General features: G+C 40.6%; 1 protein-coding gene across 2 annotated transcripts in view; it reads right to left on the bottom strand.

Annotated features, from left to right (window-relative positions):
* dnajc10 (DnaJ (Hsp40) homolog, subfamily C, member 10) overlaps window positions 1–18574 on the bottom strand; it is a 180212-nt gene extending 161638 nt beyond the window's left edge. For both annotated transcript variants that reach the window (XM_056289401.1, XM_056289402.1), the window contains exons 1-3: window positions 18521–18574; window positions 16238–16578; window positions 13727–13889 (exon numbers count right to left, since the gene is read on the bottom strand). In XM_056289401.1, coding sequence (XP_056145376.1) covers window positions 13727–13889; window positions 16238–16462 — 388 coding nt within the window. In that variant the 5' untranslated portion in view covers window positions 16463–16578; window positions 18521–18574. The remainder of the gene's footprint in view (window positions 1–13726; window positions 13890–16237; window positions 16579–18520) is intronic.
* Window positions 18575–18962: the final 388 nt, after the last annotated feature.

Below are 18962 nucleotides of genomic sequence, written 5' to 3'. Positions count from 1 at the left end.
TCTACTGCTCAAACATCCACTTTTCCTCTACTGCTCAAACATCCACTTTTCCTCTACTTGTCAAACATCCACTTTTCCTCTACTTATCAAACATTCACTTTTCATCTACTGATCAAACATCCACTTTTCTTCTACTGATCAAACGTCCACTTTTCCTCTACTGATCAAACGTCCACTTTTCCTCTACTGATCAAATGCCCACGTTTCCTCTACTGATCAAATGCCCACGTTTCCTCTACTGATCAAACGCCCACGTTTCCTCTACTGATCAAACATCCACTTTTCCTCTACTGCTCAAACATCCACTTTTCCTCTACTTATCAAACATCCACTTTTCCTCTACTTATCAAACATCCACTTTTCCTCTACTGATCAAACATCCACGTTTCCTCTACTTATCAAACATCCACTTCTCATCTACTGATCAAACATCCACTTTTCTTCTACTGATCAAACATCCACTTTTCCTCTACTGATCAAACGCCCACATTTCCTCTACTGATCAAATGCCCATGTTTCCTCTACTGATCAAACATCCACTTTTCCTCTACTGATCAAACATTTACTTTTCATCTACTGATCAAACATCCACTTTTCCTCTACTGATCAAACATCCACTTTTCCTCTACTTATCAAACATCCACGTTTCCTCTACTTAGCAAACATTCACTTTTCATCTACTGATGAAACATCCACTTTTCTTCTACTGATCAAACGCCCACTTTTCCTCTACTGATCAAATGTCCACTTTTCCTCTACTGATCAAACATCCACTTTTCTTCTACTGATCAAACATCCACTTTTCCTCTACTGCTCAAACACCCACTTTTCCTCTACTTGTCAAACATCCACTTTTCCTCTACTTGTCAAACATCCACTTTTCCTCTACTTATCAAACATCCACTTTTCCTCTACTTATCAAACATCCACTTTTCCTCTATTTGTCAAACGTCCGTTTTTCCTCTACTGATCAAATGTCCACTTTTCCTCTACTGATCAAACATCCACTTTTCCTTTACTGATCAAACATTCACTTTTCATCTACTGATCAAACATCCACTTTTCCTCTACTGATCAAACATCCACTTTTCCTCTACTGATCAAACATACGTTTTTCCTCTACTGATCAAACATACACGTTTCCTCTACTTAGCAAACATTCAATTTTCATCTACTGATGAAACATCCACATTTCTTCTACTGACCAAACGCCCACTTTTCCTCTACTTGTCAAACATCCACTTTTCCTCTACTTGTCAAGCATCCACTTTTCCTCTACTTATCAAACATCCACTTTTCATCTTCTTATCAAACATCCACTTTTCCTCTACTTATCAAACATCCACTTTTCCTCTTCTTATCAAACCTCCACTTTTCATCTACTGATCAAACGCCCACTTTTCCTCTACTGATCAAACGCCCACGTTTCCTCTACTGATCAAACATCCACTTTTCCTCTACTGCTCAAACATCCACTTTTCCTCTACTGCTCAAACATCCACTTTTCCTCTACTTATCAAACATCCACTTTTCATCTACTGATCAAACATCCAGTTTTCATCTACTGATCAAACATCCACTTTTCTTCTACTGATCAAACATCCACTTTTCCTCTACTGATCAAACATCCACTTTTCTTCTACTGATCAAACACCCACTTTTCCTCTACTGATCAAACGCCCACATTTCCTCTACTGATCAAATGCCCATGTTTCCTCTACTGATCAAACGCCCACATTTCCTCTACTGATCAAATGTCCACTTTTCCTCTACTGATCAAACATACACGTTTCCTCTACTTATCAAACATCCACTTTTCCTCTACTTATCAAACATTCACTTTTCATCTACTGATCAAACATCCACTTTTCTTCTACTGATCAAACGCCCACTTTTCCTCTACTGATCAAACGCCCACTTTTCCTCTACTTATCAAACGCCCACATTTCTTCTACTGATCAAATGTCCACTTTTCCTCTACTTATCAAACATCCACTTTTCCTCTACTGCTCAAACATCCACTTTTCCTCTACTGCTCAAACATCCACTTTTCCTCTGCTTGTCAAACATCCACTTTTCCTCTACTGATCAAACATCCACTTTTCTTCTACTGATCAAACGTCCACTTTTCCTCTACTGATCAAATGCCCACGTTTCCTCTACTGATCAAATGCCCACGTTTCCTCTACTGATAAAACGCCCACGTTTCCTCTACTGATCAAACATCCACTTTTCCTCTACTGCTCAAACATCCACTTTTCCTCTACTTATCAAACATCCACTTTTCCTCTACTTATCAAACATCCACTTTCCCTCTACTGATCAAACGCCCACATTTCCTCTACTGATCAAATGCCCATGTTTCCTCTACTGATCAAACATCCACTTTTCCTCTACTGATCAAACATTTACTTTTCATCTACTGATCAAACATCGACTTTTCCTCTACTGATCAAACATCCACTTTTCCTCTACTTATCAAACATCCACGTTTCCTCTACTTAGCAAACATTCACTTTTCATCTACTGATGAAACATCCACTTTTCTTCTACTGATCAAACGCCCACTTTTCCTCTACTGATCAAACATCCACTTTTCTTCTACTGATCAAACATCCACTTTTCCTCTACTGCTCAAACACCCACTTTTCCTCTACTTGTCAAACATCCACTTTTCCTCTACTTATCAAACATCCACTTTTCCTCTACTTATCAAACATCCACTTTTCCTCTATTTGTCAAACGTCCATTTTTCCTCTACTGATCAAATGTCCACTTTTCCTCTACTGATCAAACATCCACTTTTCCTTTACTGATCAAACATTCACTTTTCATCTACTGATCAAACATCCACTTTTCCTCTACTGATCAAACATCCACTTTTCCTCTACTGATCAAACATCCGTTTTTCCTCTACTGATCAAACATACACGTTTCCTCTACTTAGCAAACATTCACTTTTCATCTACTGATGAAACATCCACTTTTCTTCTACTGATCAAACGCCCACTTTTCCTCTACTTGTCAAACATCCACTTTTCCTCTACTTGTCAAACATCCACTTTTCCTCTACTTATCAAACATCCACTTTTCCTCTTCTTATCAAACATCCACTTTTCATCTACTGATCAAACGCCCACTTTTCCTCTACTGCTCAAACATCCACTTTTCCTCTACTGCTCAAACATCCATTTTTCCACTACTTATCAAACATACGTTTCCTCTACTGATCAAACATCCACTTTTCCTCTACTGATCAAACATCCACTTTTCCTCTACTGATCAAACATCCGTTTTTCCTCTACTGATCAAACATACACGTTTCCTCTACTTAGCAAACATTCACTTTTCATCTACTGATGAAACATCCACTTGTCTTCTACTGATCAAACGCCCACTTTTCCTCTACTTGTCAAACATCCACTTTTCCTCTACTTGTCAAACATCCACTTTTCCTCTACTTATCAAACATCCACTTTTCCTCTTCTTATCAAACATCCACTTTTCATCTACTGATCAAACATCCACTTTTCCTCTACTGCTCAAACATCCACTTTTCCTCTACTGATCAAACATCCATTTTTCCACTACTTATCAAACATACGTTTCCTCTACTTATCAAACATCCACTTTTCCTCTACTTATCAAACATCCAGTTTTCATCTACTGATCAAACATCCACTTTTCTTCTACTGATCAAACATCCACTTTTCCTCTGCTGATCAAACATCCACTTTTCTTCTACTGATCAAACACCCACTTTTCCTCTACTGATCAAACGCCCACATTTCCTCTACTGATCAAATGCCCATGTTTCCTCTACTGATCAAACGCCCACATTTCCTCTACTGATCAAATGTCCACTTTTCCTCTACTGATCAAACATACACGTTTCCTCTACTTATCAAACATCCACTTTTCCTCTACTTATCAAACATTCACTTTTCATCTACTGATCAAACATCCACTTTTCTTCTACTGATCAAACGCCCACTTTTCCTCTACTGATCAAACGCCCACTTTTCCTCTACTTATCAAACGCCCACATTTCTTCTACTGATCAAATGTCCACTTTTCCTCCACTGATCAAACGTCCACTTTTCCTCTACTGCTCAAACATCCACTTTTCCTCTACTGCTCAAACATCCACTTTTCCTCTGCTTGTCAAACATCCACTTTTCCTCTACTTATCAAACATTCACTTTTCATCTACTGATCAAACATCCACTTTTCTTCTACTGATCAAACGTCCACTTTTCCTCTACTGATCAAATGCCCACGTTTCCTCTACTGATCAAATGCCCACGTTTCCTCTACTGATCAAACGCCCACGTTTCCTCTACTGATCAAACATCCACTTTTCCTCTACGGCTCAAACATCCACTTTTCCTCTACTTATCAAACATCCACTTTTCCTCTATTTATCAAACATCCACTTTTCCTCTACTGATCAAACATCCACGTTTCCTCTACTTATCAAACATCCACTTCTCATTTACTGATCAAACATCCACTTTTCTTCTACTGATCAAACATCCACTTTCCCTCTACTGATCAAACGCCCACATTTCCTCTACTGATCAAATGCCCATGTTTCCTCTACTGATCAAACATCCACTTTTCCTCTACTGATCAAACATTTACTTTTCATCTACTGATCAAACATCCACTTTTCCTCTACTGATCAAACATCCACTTTTCCTCTACTGATCAAACATCCACGTTTCCTCTACTTAGCAAAAATTCACTTTTCATCTACTGATGAAACATCCACTTTTCTTCTACTGATCAAACGCCCACTTTTCCTCTACTGATCAAACATCCACTTTTCTTCTACTGATCAAACATCCACTTTTCCTCTACTGCTCAAACACCCACTTTTCCTCTACTTGTCAAACATCCACTTTTCCTCTACTTATCAAACATCCACTTTTCCTCTACTTATCAAACATCCACTTTTCCTCTATTTGTCAAACGTCCATTTTTCCTCTACTGATCAAATGTCCACTTTTCCTCTACTGATCAAACATCCACTTTTCCTTTACTGATCAAACATTCACTTTTCATCTACTGATCAAACATCCACTTTTCCTCTACTGATCAAACATCCACCTTTCCTCTACTGATCAAACATCCGTTTTTCCTCTACTGATCAAACATACACGTTTCCTCTACTTAGCAAACATTCACTTTTCATCTACTGATGAAACATCCACTTGTCTTCTACTGATCAAACGCCCACTTTTCCTCTACTTGTCAAACATCCACTTTTCCTCTACTTGTCAAACATCCACTTTTCCTCTACTTATCAAACATCCACTTTTCCTCTTCTTATCAAACATCCACTTTTCATCTACTGATCAAACATCCACTTTTCCTCTACTGCTCAAACATCCACTTTTCCTCTACTGATCAAACATCCATTTTTCCACTACTTATCAAACATACGTTTCCTCTACTTATCAAACATCCACTTTTCATCTACTGATCAAACATCCACTTTTCATCTACTGATCAAACATCCACTTTTCTTCTACTGATCAAACATCCACTTTTCCTCTACTGATCAAACATCCACTTTTCTTCTACTGATCAAACATCCACTTTTCTTCTACTGATCAAACATCCACTTTTCCTCTACTGATCAAACGCCCACATTTCCTCTACTGATCAAATGCCCATGTTTCCTCTACTGATCAAACGCCCACATTTCCTCTACTGATCAAATGTCCACTTTTCCTCTACTGATCAAACATACACGTTTCCTCTACTTATCAAACATCCACTTTTCCTCTACTTATCAAACATTCACTTTTCATCTACTGATCAAACATCCACTTTTCCTCTACTGATCAAACGCCCACTTTTCCTCTACTGATCAAATACCCGCGTTTCCTCTACTGATCAAATGCCCACGTTTCCTCTACTGATCAAACGCCCACGTTTCCTCTACTGATCAAATGCCCACGTTTCCTCTACTGATCAAACATCCACTTTTCCTCTACTGCTCAAACATCCACTTTTCCTCTACTTATCAAACACCCACTTTTCCTCTACTTATCAAACATCCACTTTTCCTCTACTTATCAAACATCCACTTTTCCTCTATTTATCAAACATCCACTTTTCCTCTACTGATCAAACATCCACGTTTCCTCTACTTATCAAACATCCACTTCTCATTTACTGATCAAACATCCACTTTTCTTCTACTGATCAAACATCCACTTTCCCTCTACTGATCAAACGCCCACATTTCCTCTACTGATCAAATGCCCATGTTTCCTCTACTGATCAAACATCCACTTTTCCTCTACTGATCAAACATTTACTTTTCATCTACTGATCAAACATCCACTTTTCCTCTACTGATCAAACATCCACTTTTCCTCTACTTATCAAACATCCACGTTTCCTCTACTTAGCAAAAATTCACTTTTCATCTACTGATGAAACATCCACTTTTCTTCTACTGATCAAACGCCCACTTTTCCTCTACTGATCAAACATCCACTTTTCTTCTACTGATCAAACATCCACTTTTCCTCTACTGCTCAAACACCCACTTTTCCTCTACTTGTCAAACATCCACTTTTCCTCTACTTATCAAACATCCACTTTTCCTCTACTTATCAAACATCCACTTTTCCTCTATTTGTCAAACGTCCATTTTTCCTCTACTGATCAAATGTCCACTTTTCCTCTACTGATCAAACATCCACTTTTCCTTTACTGATCAAACATTCACTTTTCATCTACTGATCAAACATCCACTTTTCCTCTACTGATCAAACATCCACTTTTCCTCTACTGATCAAACATCCGTTTTTCCTCTACTGATCAAACATACACGTTTCCTCTACTTAGCAAACATTCACTTTTCATCTACTGATGAAACATCCACTTTTCTTCTACTGATCAAACGCCCACTTTTCCTCTACTTGTCAAACATCCACTTTTCCTCTACTTGTCAAACATCCACTTTTCCTCTACTTATCAAACATCCACTTTTCCTCTTCTTATCAAACATCCACTTTTCATCTACTGATCAAACGCCCACTTTTCCTCTACTGCTCAAACATCCACTTTTCCTCTACTGCTCAAACATCCATTTTTCCACTACTTATCAAACATACGTTTCCTCTACTGATCAAACATCCACTTTTCCTCTACTGATCAAACATCCACTTTTCCTCTACTGATCAAACATCCGTTTTTCCTCTACTGATCAAACATACACGTTTCCTCTACTTAGCAAACATTCACTTTTCATCTACTGATGAAACATCCACTTGTCTTCTACTGATCAAACGCCCACTTTTCCTCTACTTGTCAAACATCCACTTTTCCTCTACTTGTCAAACATCCACTTTTCCTCTACTTATCAAACATCCACTTTTCCTCTTCTTATCAAACATCCACTTTTCATCTACTGATCAAACATCCACTTTTCCTCTACTGCTCAAACATCCACTTTTCCTCTACTGATCAAACATCCATTTTTCCACTACTTATCAAACATACGTTTCCTCTACTTATCAAACATCCACTTTTCCTCTACTTATCAAACATCCAGTTTTCATCTACTGATCAAACATCCACTTTTCTTCTACTGATCAAACATCCACTTTTCCTCTGCTGATCAAACATCCACTTTTCTTCTACTGATCAAACACCCACTTTTCCTCTACTGATCAAACGCCCACATTTCCTCTACTGATCAAATGCCCATGTTTCCTCTACTGATCAAACGCCCACATTTCCTCTACTGATCAAATGTCCACTTTTCCTCTACTGATCAAACATACACGTTTCCTCTACTTATCAAACATCCACTTTTCCTCTACTTATCAAACATTCACTTTTCATCTACTGATCAAACATCCACTTTTCTTCTACTGATCAAACGCCCACTTTTCCTCTACTGATCAAACGCCCACTTTTCCTCTACTTATCAAACGCCCACATTTCTTCTACTGATCAAATGTCCACTTTTCCTCCACTGATCAAACGTCCACTTTTCCTCTACTGCTCAAACATCCACTTTTCCTCTACTGCTCAAACATCCACTTTTCCTCTGCTTGTCAAACATCCACTTTTCCTCTACTTATCAAACATTCACTTTTCATCTACTGATCAAACATCCACTTTTCTTCTACTGATCAAACGTCCACTTTTCCTCTACTGATCAAATGCCCACGTTTCCTCTACTGATCAAATGCCCACGTTTCCTCTACTGATCAAACGCCCACGTTTCCTCTACTGATCAAACATCCACTTTTCCTCTACGGCTCAAACATCCACTTTTCCTCTACTTATCAAACATCCACTTTTCCTCTATTTATCAAACATCCACTTTTCCTCTACTGATCAAACATCCACGTTTCCTCTACTTATCAAACATCCACTTCTCATTTACTGATCAAACATCCACTTTTCTTCTACTGATCAAACATCCACTTTCCCTCTACTGATCAAACGCCCACATTTCCTCTACTGATCAAATGCCCATGTTTCCTCTACTGATCAAACATCCACTTTTCCTCTACTGATCAAACATTTACTTTTCATCTACTGATCAAACATCCACTTTTCCTCTACTGATCAAACATCCACTTTTCCTCTACTGATCAAACATCCACGTTTCCTCTACTTAGCAAAAATTCACTTTTCATCTACTGATGAAACATCCACTTTTCTTCTACTGATCAAACGCCCACTTTTCCTCTACTGATCAAACATCCACTTTTCTTCTACTGATCAAACATCCACTTTTCCTCTACTGCTCAAACACCCACTTTTCCTCTACTTGTCAAACATCCACTTTTCCTCTACTTATCAAACATCCACTTTTCCTCTACTTATCAAACATCCACTTTTCCTCTATTTGTCAAACGTCCATTTTTCCTCTACTGATCAAATGTCCACTTTTCCTCTACTGATCAAACATCCACTTTTCCTTTACTGATCAAACATTCACTTTTCATCTACTGATCAAACATCCACTTTTCCTCTACTGATCAAACATCCACCTTTCCTCTACTGATCAAACATCCGTTTTTCCTCTACTGATCAAACATACACGTTTCCTCTACTTAGCAAACATTCACTTTTCATCTACTGATGAAACATCCACTTGTCTTCTACTGATCAAACGCCCACTTTTCCTCTACTTGTCAAACATCCACTTTTCCTCTACTTGTCAAACATCCACTTTTCCTCTACTTATCAAACATCCACTTTTCCTCTTCTTATCAAACATCCACTTTTCATCTACTGATCAAACATCCACTTTTCCTCTACTGCTCAAACATCCACTTTTCCTCTACTGATCAAACATCCATTTTTCCACTACTTATCAAACATACGTTTCCTCTACTTATCAAACATCCACTTTTCATCTACTGATCAAACATCCACTTTTCATCTACTGATCAAACATCCACTTTTCTTCTACTGATCAAACATCCACTTTTCCTCTACTGATCAAACATCCACTTTTCTTCTACTGATCAAACATCCACTTTTCTTCTACTGATCAAACATCCACTTTTCCTCTACTGATCAAACGCCCACATTTCCTCTACTGATCAAATGCCCATGTTTCCTCTACTGATCAAACGCCCACATTTCCTCTACTGATCAAATGTCCACTTTTCCTCTACTGATCAAACATACACGTTTCCTCTACTTATCAAACATCCACTTTTCCTCTACTTATCAAACATTCACTTTTCATCTACTGATCAAACATCCACTTTTCCTCTACTGATCAAACGCCCACTTTTCCTCTACTGATCAAATACCCGCGTTTCCTCTACTGATCAAATGCCCACGTTTCCTCTACTGATCAAACGCCCACGTTTCCTCTACTGATCAAATGCCCACGTTTCCTCTACTGATCAAACATCCACTTTTCCTCTACTGCTCAAACATCCACTTTTCCTCTACTTATCAAACACCCACTTTTCCTCTACTTATCAAACATCCACTTTTCCTCTACTTATCAAACATCCACTTTTCCTCTATTTATCAAACATCCACTTTTCCTCTACTGATCAAACATCCACGTTTCCTCTACTTATCAAACATCCACTTCTCATTTACTGATCAAACATCCACTTTTCTTCTACTGATCAAACATCCACTTTCCCTCTACTGATCAAACGCCCACATTTCCTCTACTGATCAAATGCCCATGTTTCCTCTACTGATCAAACATCCACTTTTCCTCTACTGATCAAACATTTACTTTTCATCTACTGATCAAACATCCACTTTTCCTCTACTGATCAAACATCCACTTTTCCTCTACTTATCAAACATCCACGTTTCCTCTACTTAGCAAAAATTCACTTTTCATCTACTGATGAAACATCCACTTTTCTTCTACTGATCAAACGCCCACTTTTCCTCTACTGATCAAACATCCACTTTTCTTCTACTGATCAAACATCCACTTTTCCTCTACTGCTCAAACACCCACTTTTCCTCTACTTGTCAAACATCCACTTTTCCTCTACTTATCAAACATCCACTTTTCCTCTACTTATCAAACATCCACTTTTCCTCTATTTGTCAAACGTCCATTTTTCCTCTACTGATCAAATGTCCACTTTTGCTCTACTGATCAAACATCCACTTTTCCTTTACTGATCAAACATTCACTTTTCATCTACTGATCAAACATCCACTTTTCCTCTACTGATCAAACATCCACTTTTCCTCTACTGATCAAACATCCGTTTTTCCTCTACTGATCAAACATACACGTTTCCTCTACTTAGCAAACATTCACTTTTCATCTACTGATGAAACATCCACTTTTCTTCTACTGATCAAACGCCCACTTTTCCTCTACTTGTCAAACATCCACTTTTCCTCTACTTGTCAAACATCCACTTTTCCTCTACTTATCAAACATCCACTTTTCATCTTCTTATCAAACATCCACTTTTCATCTACTGATCAAACGCCCACTTTTCCTCTACTGCTCAAACATCCACTTTTCCTCTACTGATCAAACATCCATTTTTCCACTACTTATCAAACATACGTTTCCTCTACTGATCAAACATCCACTTTTCCTCTACTGATCAAACATCCGTTTTTCCTCTACTGATCAAACATACACGTTTCCTCTACTTAGCAAACATTCACTTTTCATCTACTGATGAAACATCCACTTGTCTTCTACTGATCAAACGCCCACTTTTCCTCTACTTGTCAAACATCCACTTTTCCTCTACTTGTCAAACATCCACTTTTCCTCTACTTATCAAACATCCACTTTTCCTCTTCTTATCAAACATCCACTTTTCATCTACTGATCAAACATCCACTTTTCCTCTACTGCTCAAACATCCACTTTTCCTCTACTGATCAAACATCCATTTTTCCACTACTTATCAAACATACGTTTCCTCTACTTATCAAACATCCACTTTTCATCTACTGATCAAACATCCACTTTTCATCTACTGATCAAACATCCACTTTTCTTCTACTGATCAAACATCCACTTTTCCTCTACTGATCAAACATCCACTTTTCTTCTACTGATCAAACACCCACTTTTCCTCTACTGATCAAACGCCCACATTTCCTCTACTGATCAAATGCCCATGTTTCCTCTACTGATCAAACGCCCACATTTCCTCTACTGATCAAATGTCCACTTTTCCTCTACTGATCAAACATACACGTTTCCTCTACTTATCAAACATCCACTTTTCCTCTACTTATCAAACATTCACTTTTCATCTACTGATCAAACATCCACTTTTCCTCTACTGATCAAACGCCCACTTTTCCTCTACTGATCAAATACCCGCGTTTCCTCTACTGATCAAATGCCCACGTTTCCTCTACTGATCAAACGCCCACGTTTCCTCTACTGATCAAATGCCCACTTTTCCTCTACTGATCAAACATCCACTTTTCCTCTACTGCTCAAACATCCACTTTTCCTCTACTTGTCAAACGGCCACTTTTCCTCTACTGATCAAACATCCACTTTTCCTCTACTGATCAAACATCCACTTTTCCTCTACTGATCAAACATCCACTTTTCCTCTACTCATCAAACATCCATTTTTCCTCTACTGATCAAACATACACATTTCCTCTACTTATCAAACATCCATTTTTCCTCTACTGATCAAACATCCACTTTTCCACTACTTATCAAACATTTACTTTTCCTCTACTGATCAAACATCCACTTTTCCTCTACTTGTCATCCTTTGGAAACTCCTAAAAAGCAGTCACTGTTTCTGCTGAAATGGCTGCAATCAGGTCAAAACAAAACAGATGGAATAATCGTCAGTAGGGCTGTGCAATATGACTAACATCTCACATCTCAATGTAGGTCATTTCATACCCCGATAACGATACATATCATGATGTAGGTCACTTCAAACACCGCGTCTCAGTTGCTTTCAAACCCCAAAACACGCCGTGCCAGAATTTGGTCCACCCCAAGGATCAGGTTCCCCGGCAGAGCAATAGAGTGTACACTGTTAAGTGCCAGGAGGATTGCCATGACTTGTACATTGGGGAAACTAAACAGACGCTGCCCAAGAGGATGGCACAATACAGAAGAGGTAACACGTCAGACCAGGACTCTACAGTCTACACCATCTACAGACCAGGACTCCACAGTCTACACCATCTACAGGCCAGGACTCCACAGTCTACACCATCTACAGGCCAGTGGCCACTCTTTCAAGGACAAGGATGTGCACGTCCTTGATAGGGAGGAATGCTGGTTTGAACGGGGAGTCAAAGAGACCATCTATGCGAAGAGGGAACGACCATCTCTGAACTGAGAGGGGGGTCTAAGAGTACATCTGTCACCATCTTACAATGCTGTGATTGCAACTAATTCCCCAACCCTCTGTGAATAGTACACGTTTACTTATTTTTGTACTATTTCATTTTCCTAGGATACCAAGCAACATCAGGCAAAGGGACTGCCAATTGAAACTAGCCTATTAGCTAACTCAGGTACATTTACATTTGTTTTGAATGTTGATTAATGTACATTGTCCCTTCCCAAATAAATGTTTAAACTAAACTAAACATGGCCATTGTAACTCTAGTTAATGGTCACACCCATATTTGCATATGAAACTGGTGGTTGGTTTGGGCGGTTGTGCCATTGTATTGTTTATAAGGGTGGGGACACCTGCAGTCAGTTTGGACTGAAGAGATCACCTAGGTAAGTGATGAAATGTATCTGTCAATAAACGCTGTGTCCAGATGAACTGATTCACCTTTCTGTGATGTTCTTACCTGGATCATTGAGCATGCATGAAGACAGATGTAACATAATATTAAACGACAGATGTTTTTCTATTGTCACATGATATATATCGTCATATCACACAGCCCTGATCACCGGCAGTACAAAAGCAAAGAAGCAACCTGGTGCTATTTTTTGGTACGTTCCCACAACTGGAAATGTAGTTGGTTTACTGCTGTCAGTGTGGCACCTTCATATTTCCCACTACAAGTGAAACAAATGGGTACATGTTGTGTTAGCGTTTGTAACTGAGGGTGCTACCAGGCAGTTCTGATAATCACTCATAGCTTCTTTTCCTTTCTGTGTCCCCCTCGTGTCTATAGGAACGCTCACTAGAAAATTAGCAGTTACTCAGCCAATGATGTCACTTCCACTTTACCTCCCCATACCTAAGTAGTTTGAGTTACTGTCGTGACCCACCGAAGTCATATCTGTAGTAATTCCAGCTCTCGTAGCGCCCACCCTGCTGCTCATCCAATCCCTTCTCGCCATACTTATCATACTTCTTCCTCAGCTCCTCGTCCTTCAGCACCTCATATGCCCGGTTAATCTGTACGAACTTCCCATGGGCAGACTCATCATTCTATGAGAGAGAGAGTGGATGTTAACTTAGAAATAAAGCATGTAGATTTATGATCACTACGTTTGATAGACTTAAAAGAAATACATGTCACATGTCTGCCCATAACATAAGAAAACACTGTCTTCTAGTACAGAAAGAACAAAAATGTGTTGAGCAACTGTGATGAACTAAGGGAATATTATACACATGCAAGAGAACAGGTCTATTACATAAAGACTTCTTCAAGGAAAAAACAGCGGAGGCTGAACACACATCAGACAGAAAAACAAACCAACATGAATTATAAGAAGCAGCAACAAGGAAGAGACAGTAAATCACTGGAGGAAAACAAAAACAACATTAAAAAGACATTGAATGGCATTATTAAAAACTGAACTGGGGAGCTACGATACTCCTACCATTTCCTGACAAAAACACAACACAACCACTACTGATGTGGCTTCAGCTGCAGATGAGTTCAATAAAAAATGAACCGTGCGTCTTCCAGAGCTGAAGGTTTTCTAGCACAGCCACTGATGTGGGACAAAAGTCTGCCTCACTGCAACCTCTGACCAATTCAGAAGTCCATCACCATGTTTTCCAACATACTTTCAAATCAATTACATGTAAACAAGTCTTCATTCAAATGCTCCCAACACCAATACAGGATCACAGCTCAGATTTGTTCACATATGTCAAATAATGAGTCTGCAATGACATTCAGTGTCTCACGGTAATTAGTACTGTGCACACAACGCACAACATGTTCTATTTCGCCCCAAGTTTGTGTGATTTTTTTCCAGTTTTATCACCAACACCACGTAACTGTTGTGGATTCTTTAGGTTTACACAAACAAAAATACCCCAGTCTGGCATCCATGATGTCGCTGCCCCCACTTGTAAGAAGGTGTGCGGAAAGCCAGGTTTCCCTAGTGGTGCACTCACTGAGTCACCTTCTCTGGGTAAACAGTAGTAGCTGGTTCAAGTCCCAAGGTGTTGAAATTAAACTTGAGAACCTTGTTCCAACTTATGCATTTGGCATGTTTTCAAATTTATTTTTTTTAATCCCCATGAGGCAACTCTTTCTCTGCATGTAACCCATCCTAGCTGTGTAGCTTGGAGCAGTGGGCAGCTGCCGTGCAGCGCCTGGGGACCAACTCCAGTTCATCTTGCCATGCCTTGCTCAGCGGCACAGACAGGAGTACTAACCCTCCTAACATGCATGTCTTTTTGATGGTGGGGGAAACCGGAGCACCTGGAGGAAACCCACCACAGATACGGGGAGAACATGCAAACTGCACACAGAGAATGACCTGGGATGACCCCAAAGGTTGGACTACCCCGGGGTTCAACCCAGGATGTTCTTGCTGTGAAGCGACAGCGCTAACCACTGGGCCACTGTGCCACTTTTTTTTTGGGTGACGAATTGTAGCGAGCCAATGTAGTGAATTCAGGGGCAGCAAGGAAACTCCCGCAGCCGGGAATCGAACCCAGATAGCACGGACCACGGGCGACTGCACCAACCAGTCAACTAAAGGATCTGACCCGTTAGCCAACGACTAGCAAGTCTAGACATCTGTGGTCCTTACACTACCCCCTCTTTCAGGAAGCACGTCCCTGCACTTCAGCATGCCAGCTCCTCATGCCTCTGGGCGCACACGCTTCTGATGGCCTCACGGTCTCACCACCCCACTTCTGACACCCATTCTATTCTTCTGATGGCCTCACGGTCTCACCACCCCACTTCTGACACCCATTCTATTCTTCTGATGGCCTCATGGTCTCACCACCCCACTTCTGACACCCATTCTATTCTTCTGATGGCCTCACGGTCTCACCACCCCACTTCTGACACCCATTCTATTCTTCTGATGGCCTCATGGTCTCACCACCCCACTCCTGACACCCATTCTATTCTTCTGATGGCCTCATGGTCTCACCATCCCCCTCCTGACACCCATTCTATTCTGCATGTCATTCAGTCCAAGACTGCCTTTTGATAGATTTCAGATTTTCTGTCATTTTGATTGTCCTTCTTCCATTCCCCAGGATTCACATTTGGCATTATTCTTCTAAATGTTTGGACCCTGGCCAATGCCGCTATTATGAATTATTATTATTTTATATTATTTATACAAATAATTAGGACTTGATGTGAATCCAGCATTTCTCAGGTTTTTGAAACAGTACAATCAAATTTACATTATCTCCAACCAGATGTGTTTTATCATTGCAGTACACCAAATATGAATCGCAAAATGTTGCGTATATCTAATTTACGAACAGATTTGGTAGTACACAACTTTGATGAATGAGAGCCAGTGTGAGGGTTGAGCTGGGGTTATAGGGGTGAAAAATATTAAACTCACAGGGTTTTTATCAGGGTGCATAGTCAGAGCCAGTTTCTTAAAAGCTTGTCTGATCTCTCTGGTTGTAGCCTCTCTGCCCACTCCCAGTAGATTGTAGTAGTCTGAATCCTCTGCTAATACGACCGCCAACAGCCAGCCCAACATTACCACCCTCAGCTGGAATGTGAGTCCCCAACAACATGGACCCCTGGAGCCAGGCCTGTAGCTCAGTGCACTGGAGGCCATTGTCCACTTGATGATGGTTTCTTATCTTTTCCAAAGAAAACAATCTCGTCGATAAATGCAACTCTGGGACGCCTGTTGAAAGCTGCTATAGCCGTCTCTTTGTCCTGGAGACACACCTATGGAGACCAGACAGACAAACAGATACACTCTTTAAAGCAGCTTAAAGGGATTTCCAACTGCTAGAGGGCAGTAGTACTGCAGAGATTCCAAAACTGACACTCTCAGCTAAGGTCCTACCCATCATTCTTTCTTATTGCTACAATGGCTGACTGTGTGCTCATGAACAATTTTTTCAGCCCTTACTGCTCACCACCTATTGAATGGAAGTCCAACATTCCCTTGCATTTTAGTCCTATTTTGGCCCATCAACTTCTGAGACATATACTTGGGTCTCCGGCTTTGTAGATGTTTGATTATTTTCACCAGTCACTCTCTTTGTTTGAGTCTCGTCAGACAGGGAGTGGTAGCGCTGAGGCAGCTGGCACACTGTTTTTTACGAGGGGGCATCTGGTGAGAGAAGGAGGAACTCAACCAGAGGAAAGTGTGTTTTGCCAAACCGGCAAAACCAGACAATGAGCTGAAAGTAAAGGAAAAGTGTTGACTGGTTGTTGATTTTCAATGGGATTGACAGCACATGCGATCCTTTCACAGGAGTAATTTCACTCGCTGTCAATATCAAAAACATTGCTCAGTGCCCCCTTAAACAGCAACGTTATGTTTCTTTTATGGGCGAATCAGCCCAAATCATCAATCCAAAAGGTACATAAGCATTCTGTAACATTGTTTTAGAAAAGTGCTACATAAACAAGAGTTATCATCACTGCCTTGATAAGTCAATTCAAATCATCTGCTTCTTATGAACAGTGCAGGCTGCAGGCTAGGAGTGATTTCACTCCATTGAAAAGAAAAGATGAGGTTTTTCTTTACGGCTCCAATAGACCTAACTGTTCAAACACTGCAGGCTCAGCAGAAATACATCTACAAGTGGTGACAGGGTACAGTAGAAATACATCTACAAGTGGTGACAGGGTACAGTAGAAATACATCTACAAGTGGTGATGGGGTACAGGAGAAATAGTAAGTCTACAAGTGGTGACGGGGTACAGGAGAAATAGTAAGTCTGCAAGCGGTGACAGGGTACAGTAGAAATAGTAAGTCTACAAGTGGTGACGGGGTACAGGAGAAATAGTAAGTCTACAAGTGGTGACGGGGTACAGGAGAAATAGTAAGTCTACAAGTGGTGACGGGGTACAAGTGGTGACGGGGTACAGGAGAAATAGTAAGTCTGCAAGTGGTGACGGGGTACAAGTGGTGACGGGGTACAGGAGAAATAGTAAGTCTACAAGTGGTGACGGGGTACAAGTGGTGACGGGGTACAGGAGAAATAGTAAGTCTGCAAGCGGTGACAGGGTACAGTAGAAATAGTAAGTCTACAAGTGGTGACGGGGTACAGGAGAAATAGTAAGTCTACAAGTGGTGACGGGGTACAAGTGGTGACGGGGTACAGGAGAAATAGTAAGTCTGCAAGTGGTGACGGGGTACAAGTGGTGACGGGGTACAGGAGAAATAGTAAGTCTACAAGTGGTGACGGGGTACAAGTGGTGACGGGGTACAGGAGAAATAGTAAGTCTACAAGTGGTGACGGGGTACAAGTGGTGACGGGGTACAAGTGGTGACGGGGTACAGTAGGTAAAGTGACAACAGTCTTCTGGTTCTGGACTGCCTCAAAGAGCGACACGCTACGGGTAAAATAGCCATTTAACCGTCCCCTCTGATTCACAGTAAAACTTCTAGTAGCATGAAAATCAAGATTAATTCATATTGATTGATCATTAATGTAACTAATGCGAGTTAGCTAAAGTAGCGAGTAACATTAGGAACAACTTTTAACAACACTTTGTTCAACAGGTAACGTAACACTACGTCTCCGCCTCTGGGGTTAAGGTTTATGCAACACAAGTTCAAGTTAAGTTGTTCATTAGCTCTGTGGAACAGTTATTACAATAAACATGTTCATTAGCTCTGTGCAACAGTTATCAAAATAAGTGTGTTGATTACCTCGGCGTTTTAACTGCACCGCTGGAAGTAGCCGCTCTCCGCCCTGTATCCGGGAGACGCCGGTTCCACCTCCGTGACGTCACGCCACAGTTGTGGTGCGTTCAGGTGCCTCGAGCAAAGTCGGTGAAATGCAGCGCGTCACCCAGAGGCGAGCAGGTTCACCTGGACACAACGTTTATTGACAGAAACGTTTCACCACTCATCTATTGGCCCTTCTCCACTACAGGGTACTGGCTCAGCTCGACTCGACTCGCAGAACGTCGTTTTCCATTGCCGTAACAGTAGCCCTCAGTGTCGCTGGGCTGCGCTGATTTTGGTACCCGCTCCAGTTTTTGGGAACCTCGACGAAGGTGGTACCAGAAAAGTGGTAGCAGTTACCAGAATGCCGGTTCTTCCCATGAGTGACCTGTTCAGTTTCAAGTGACTGCAGGTTCTGCAGTCT

This window comes from Lampris incognitus, chromosome 11 (assembly GCF_029633865.1).
Source record: "Lampris incognitus isolate fLamInc1 chromosome 11, fLamInc1.hap2, whole genome shotgun sequence".
In the NCBI taxonomy this organism is placed as follows: domain Eukaryota; kingdom Metazoa; phylum Chordata; class Actinopteri; order Lampriformes; family Lampridae; genus Lampris; species Lampris incognitus.
The sequence above is the reverse complement of the archived record's forward strand: the minus strand, read 5'-3'. Positions and strand labels throughout refer to the sequence as shown.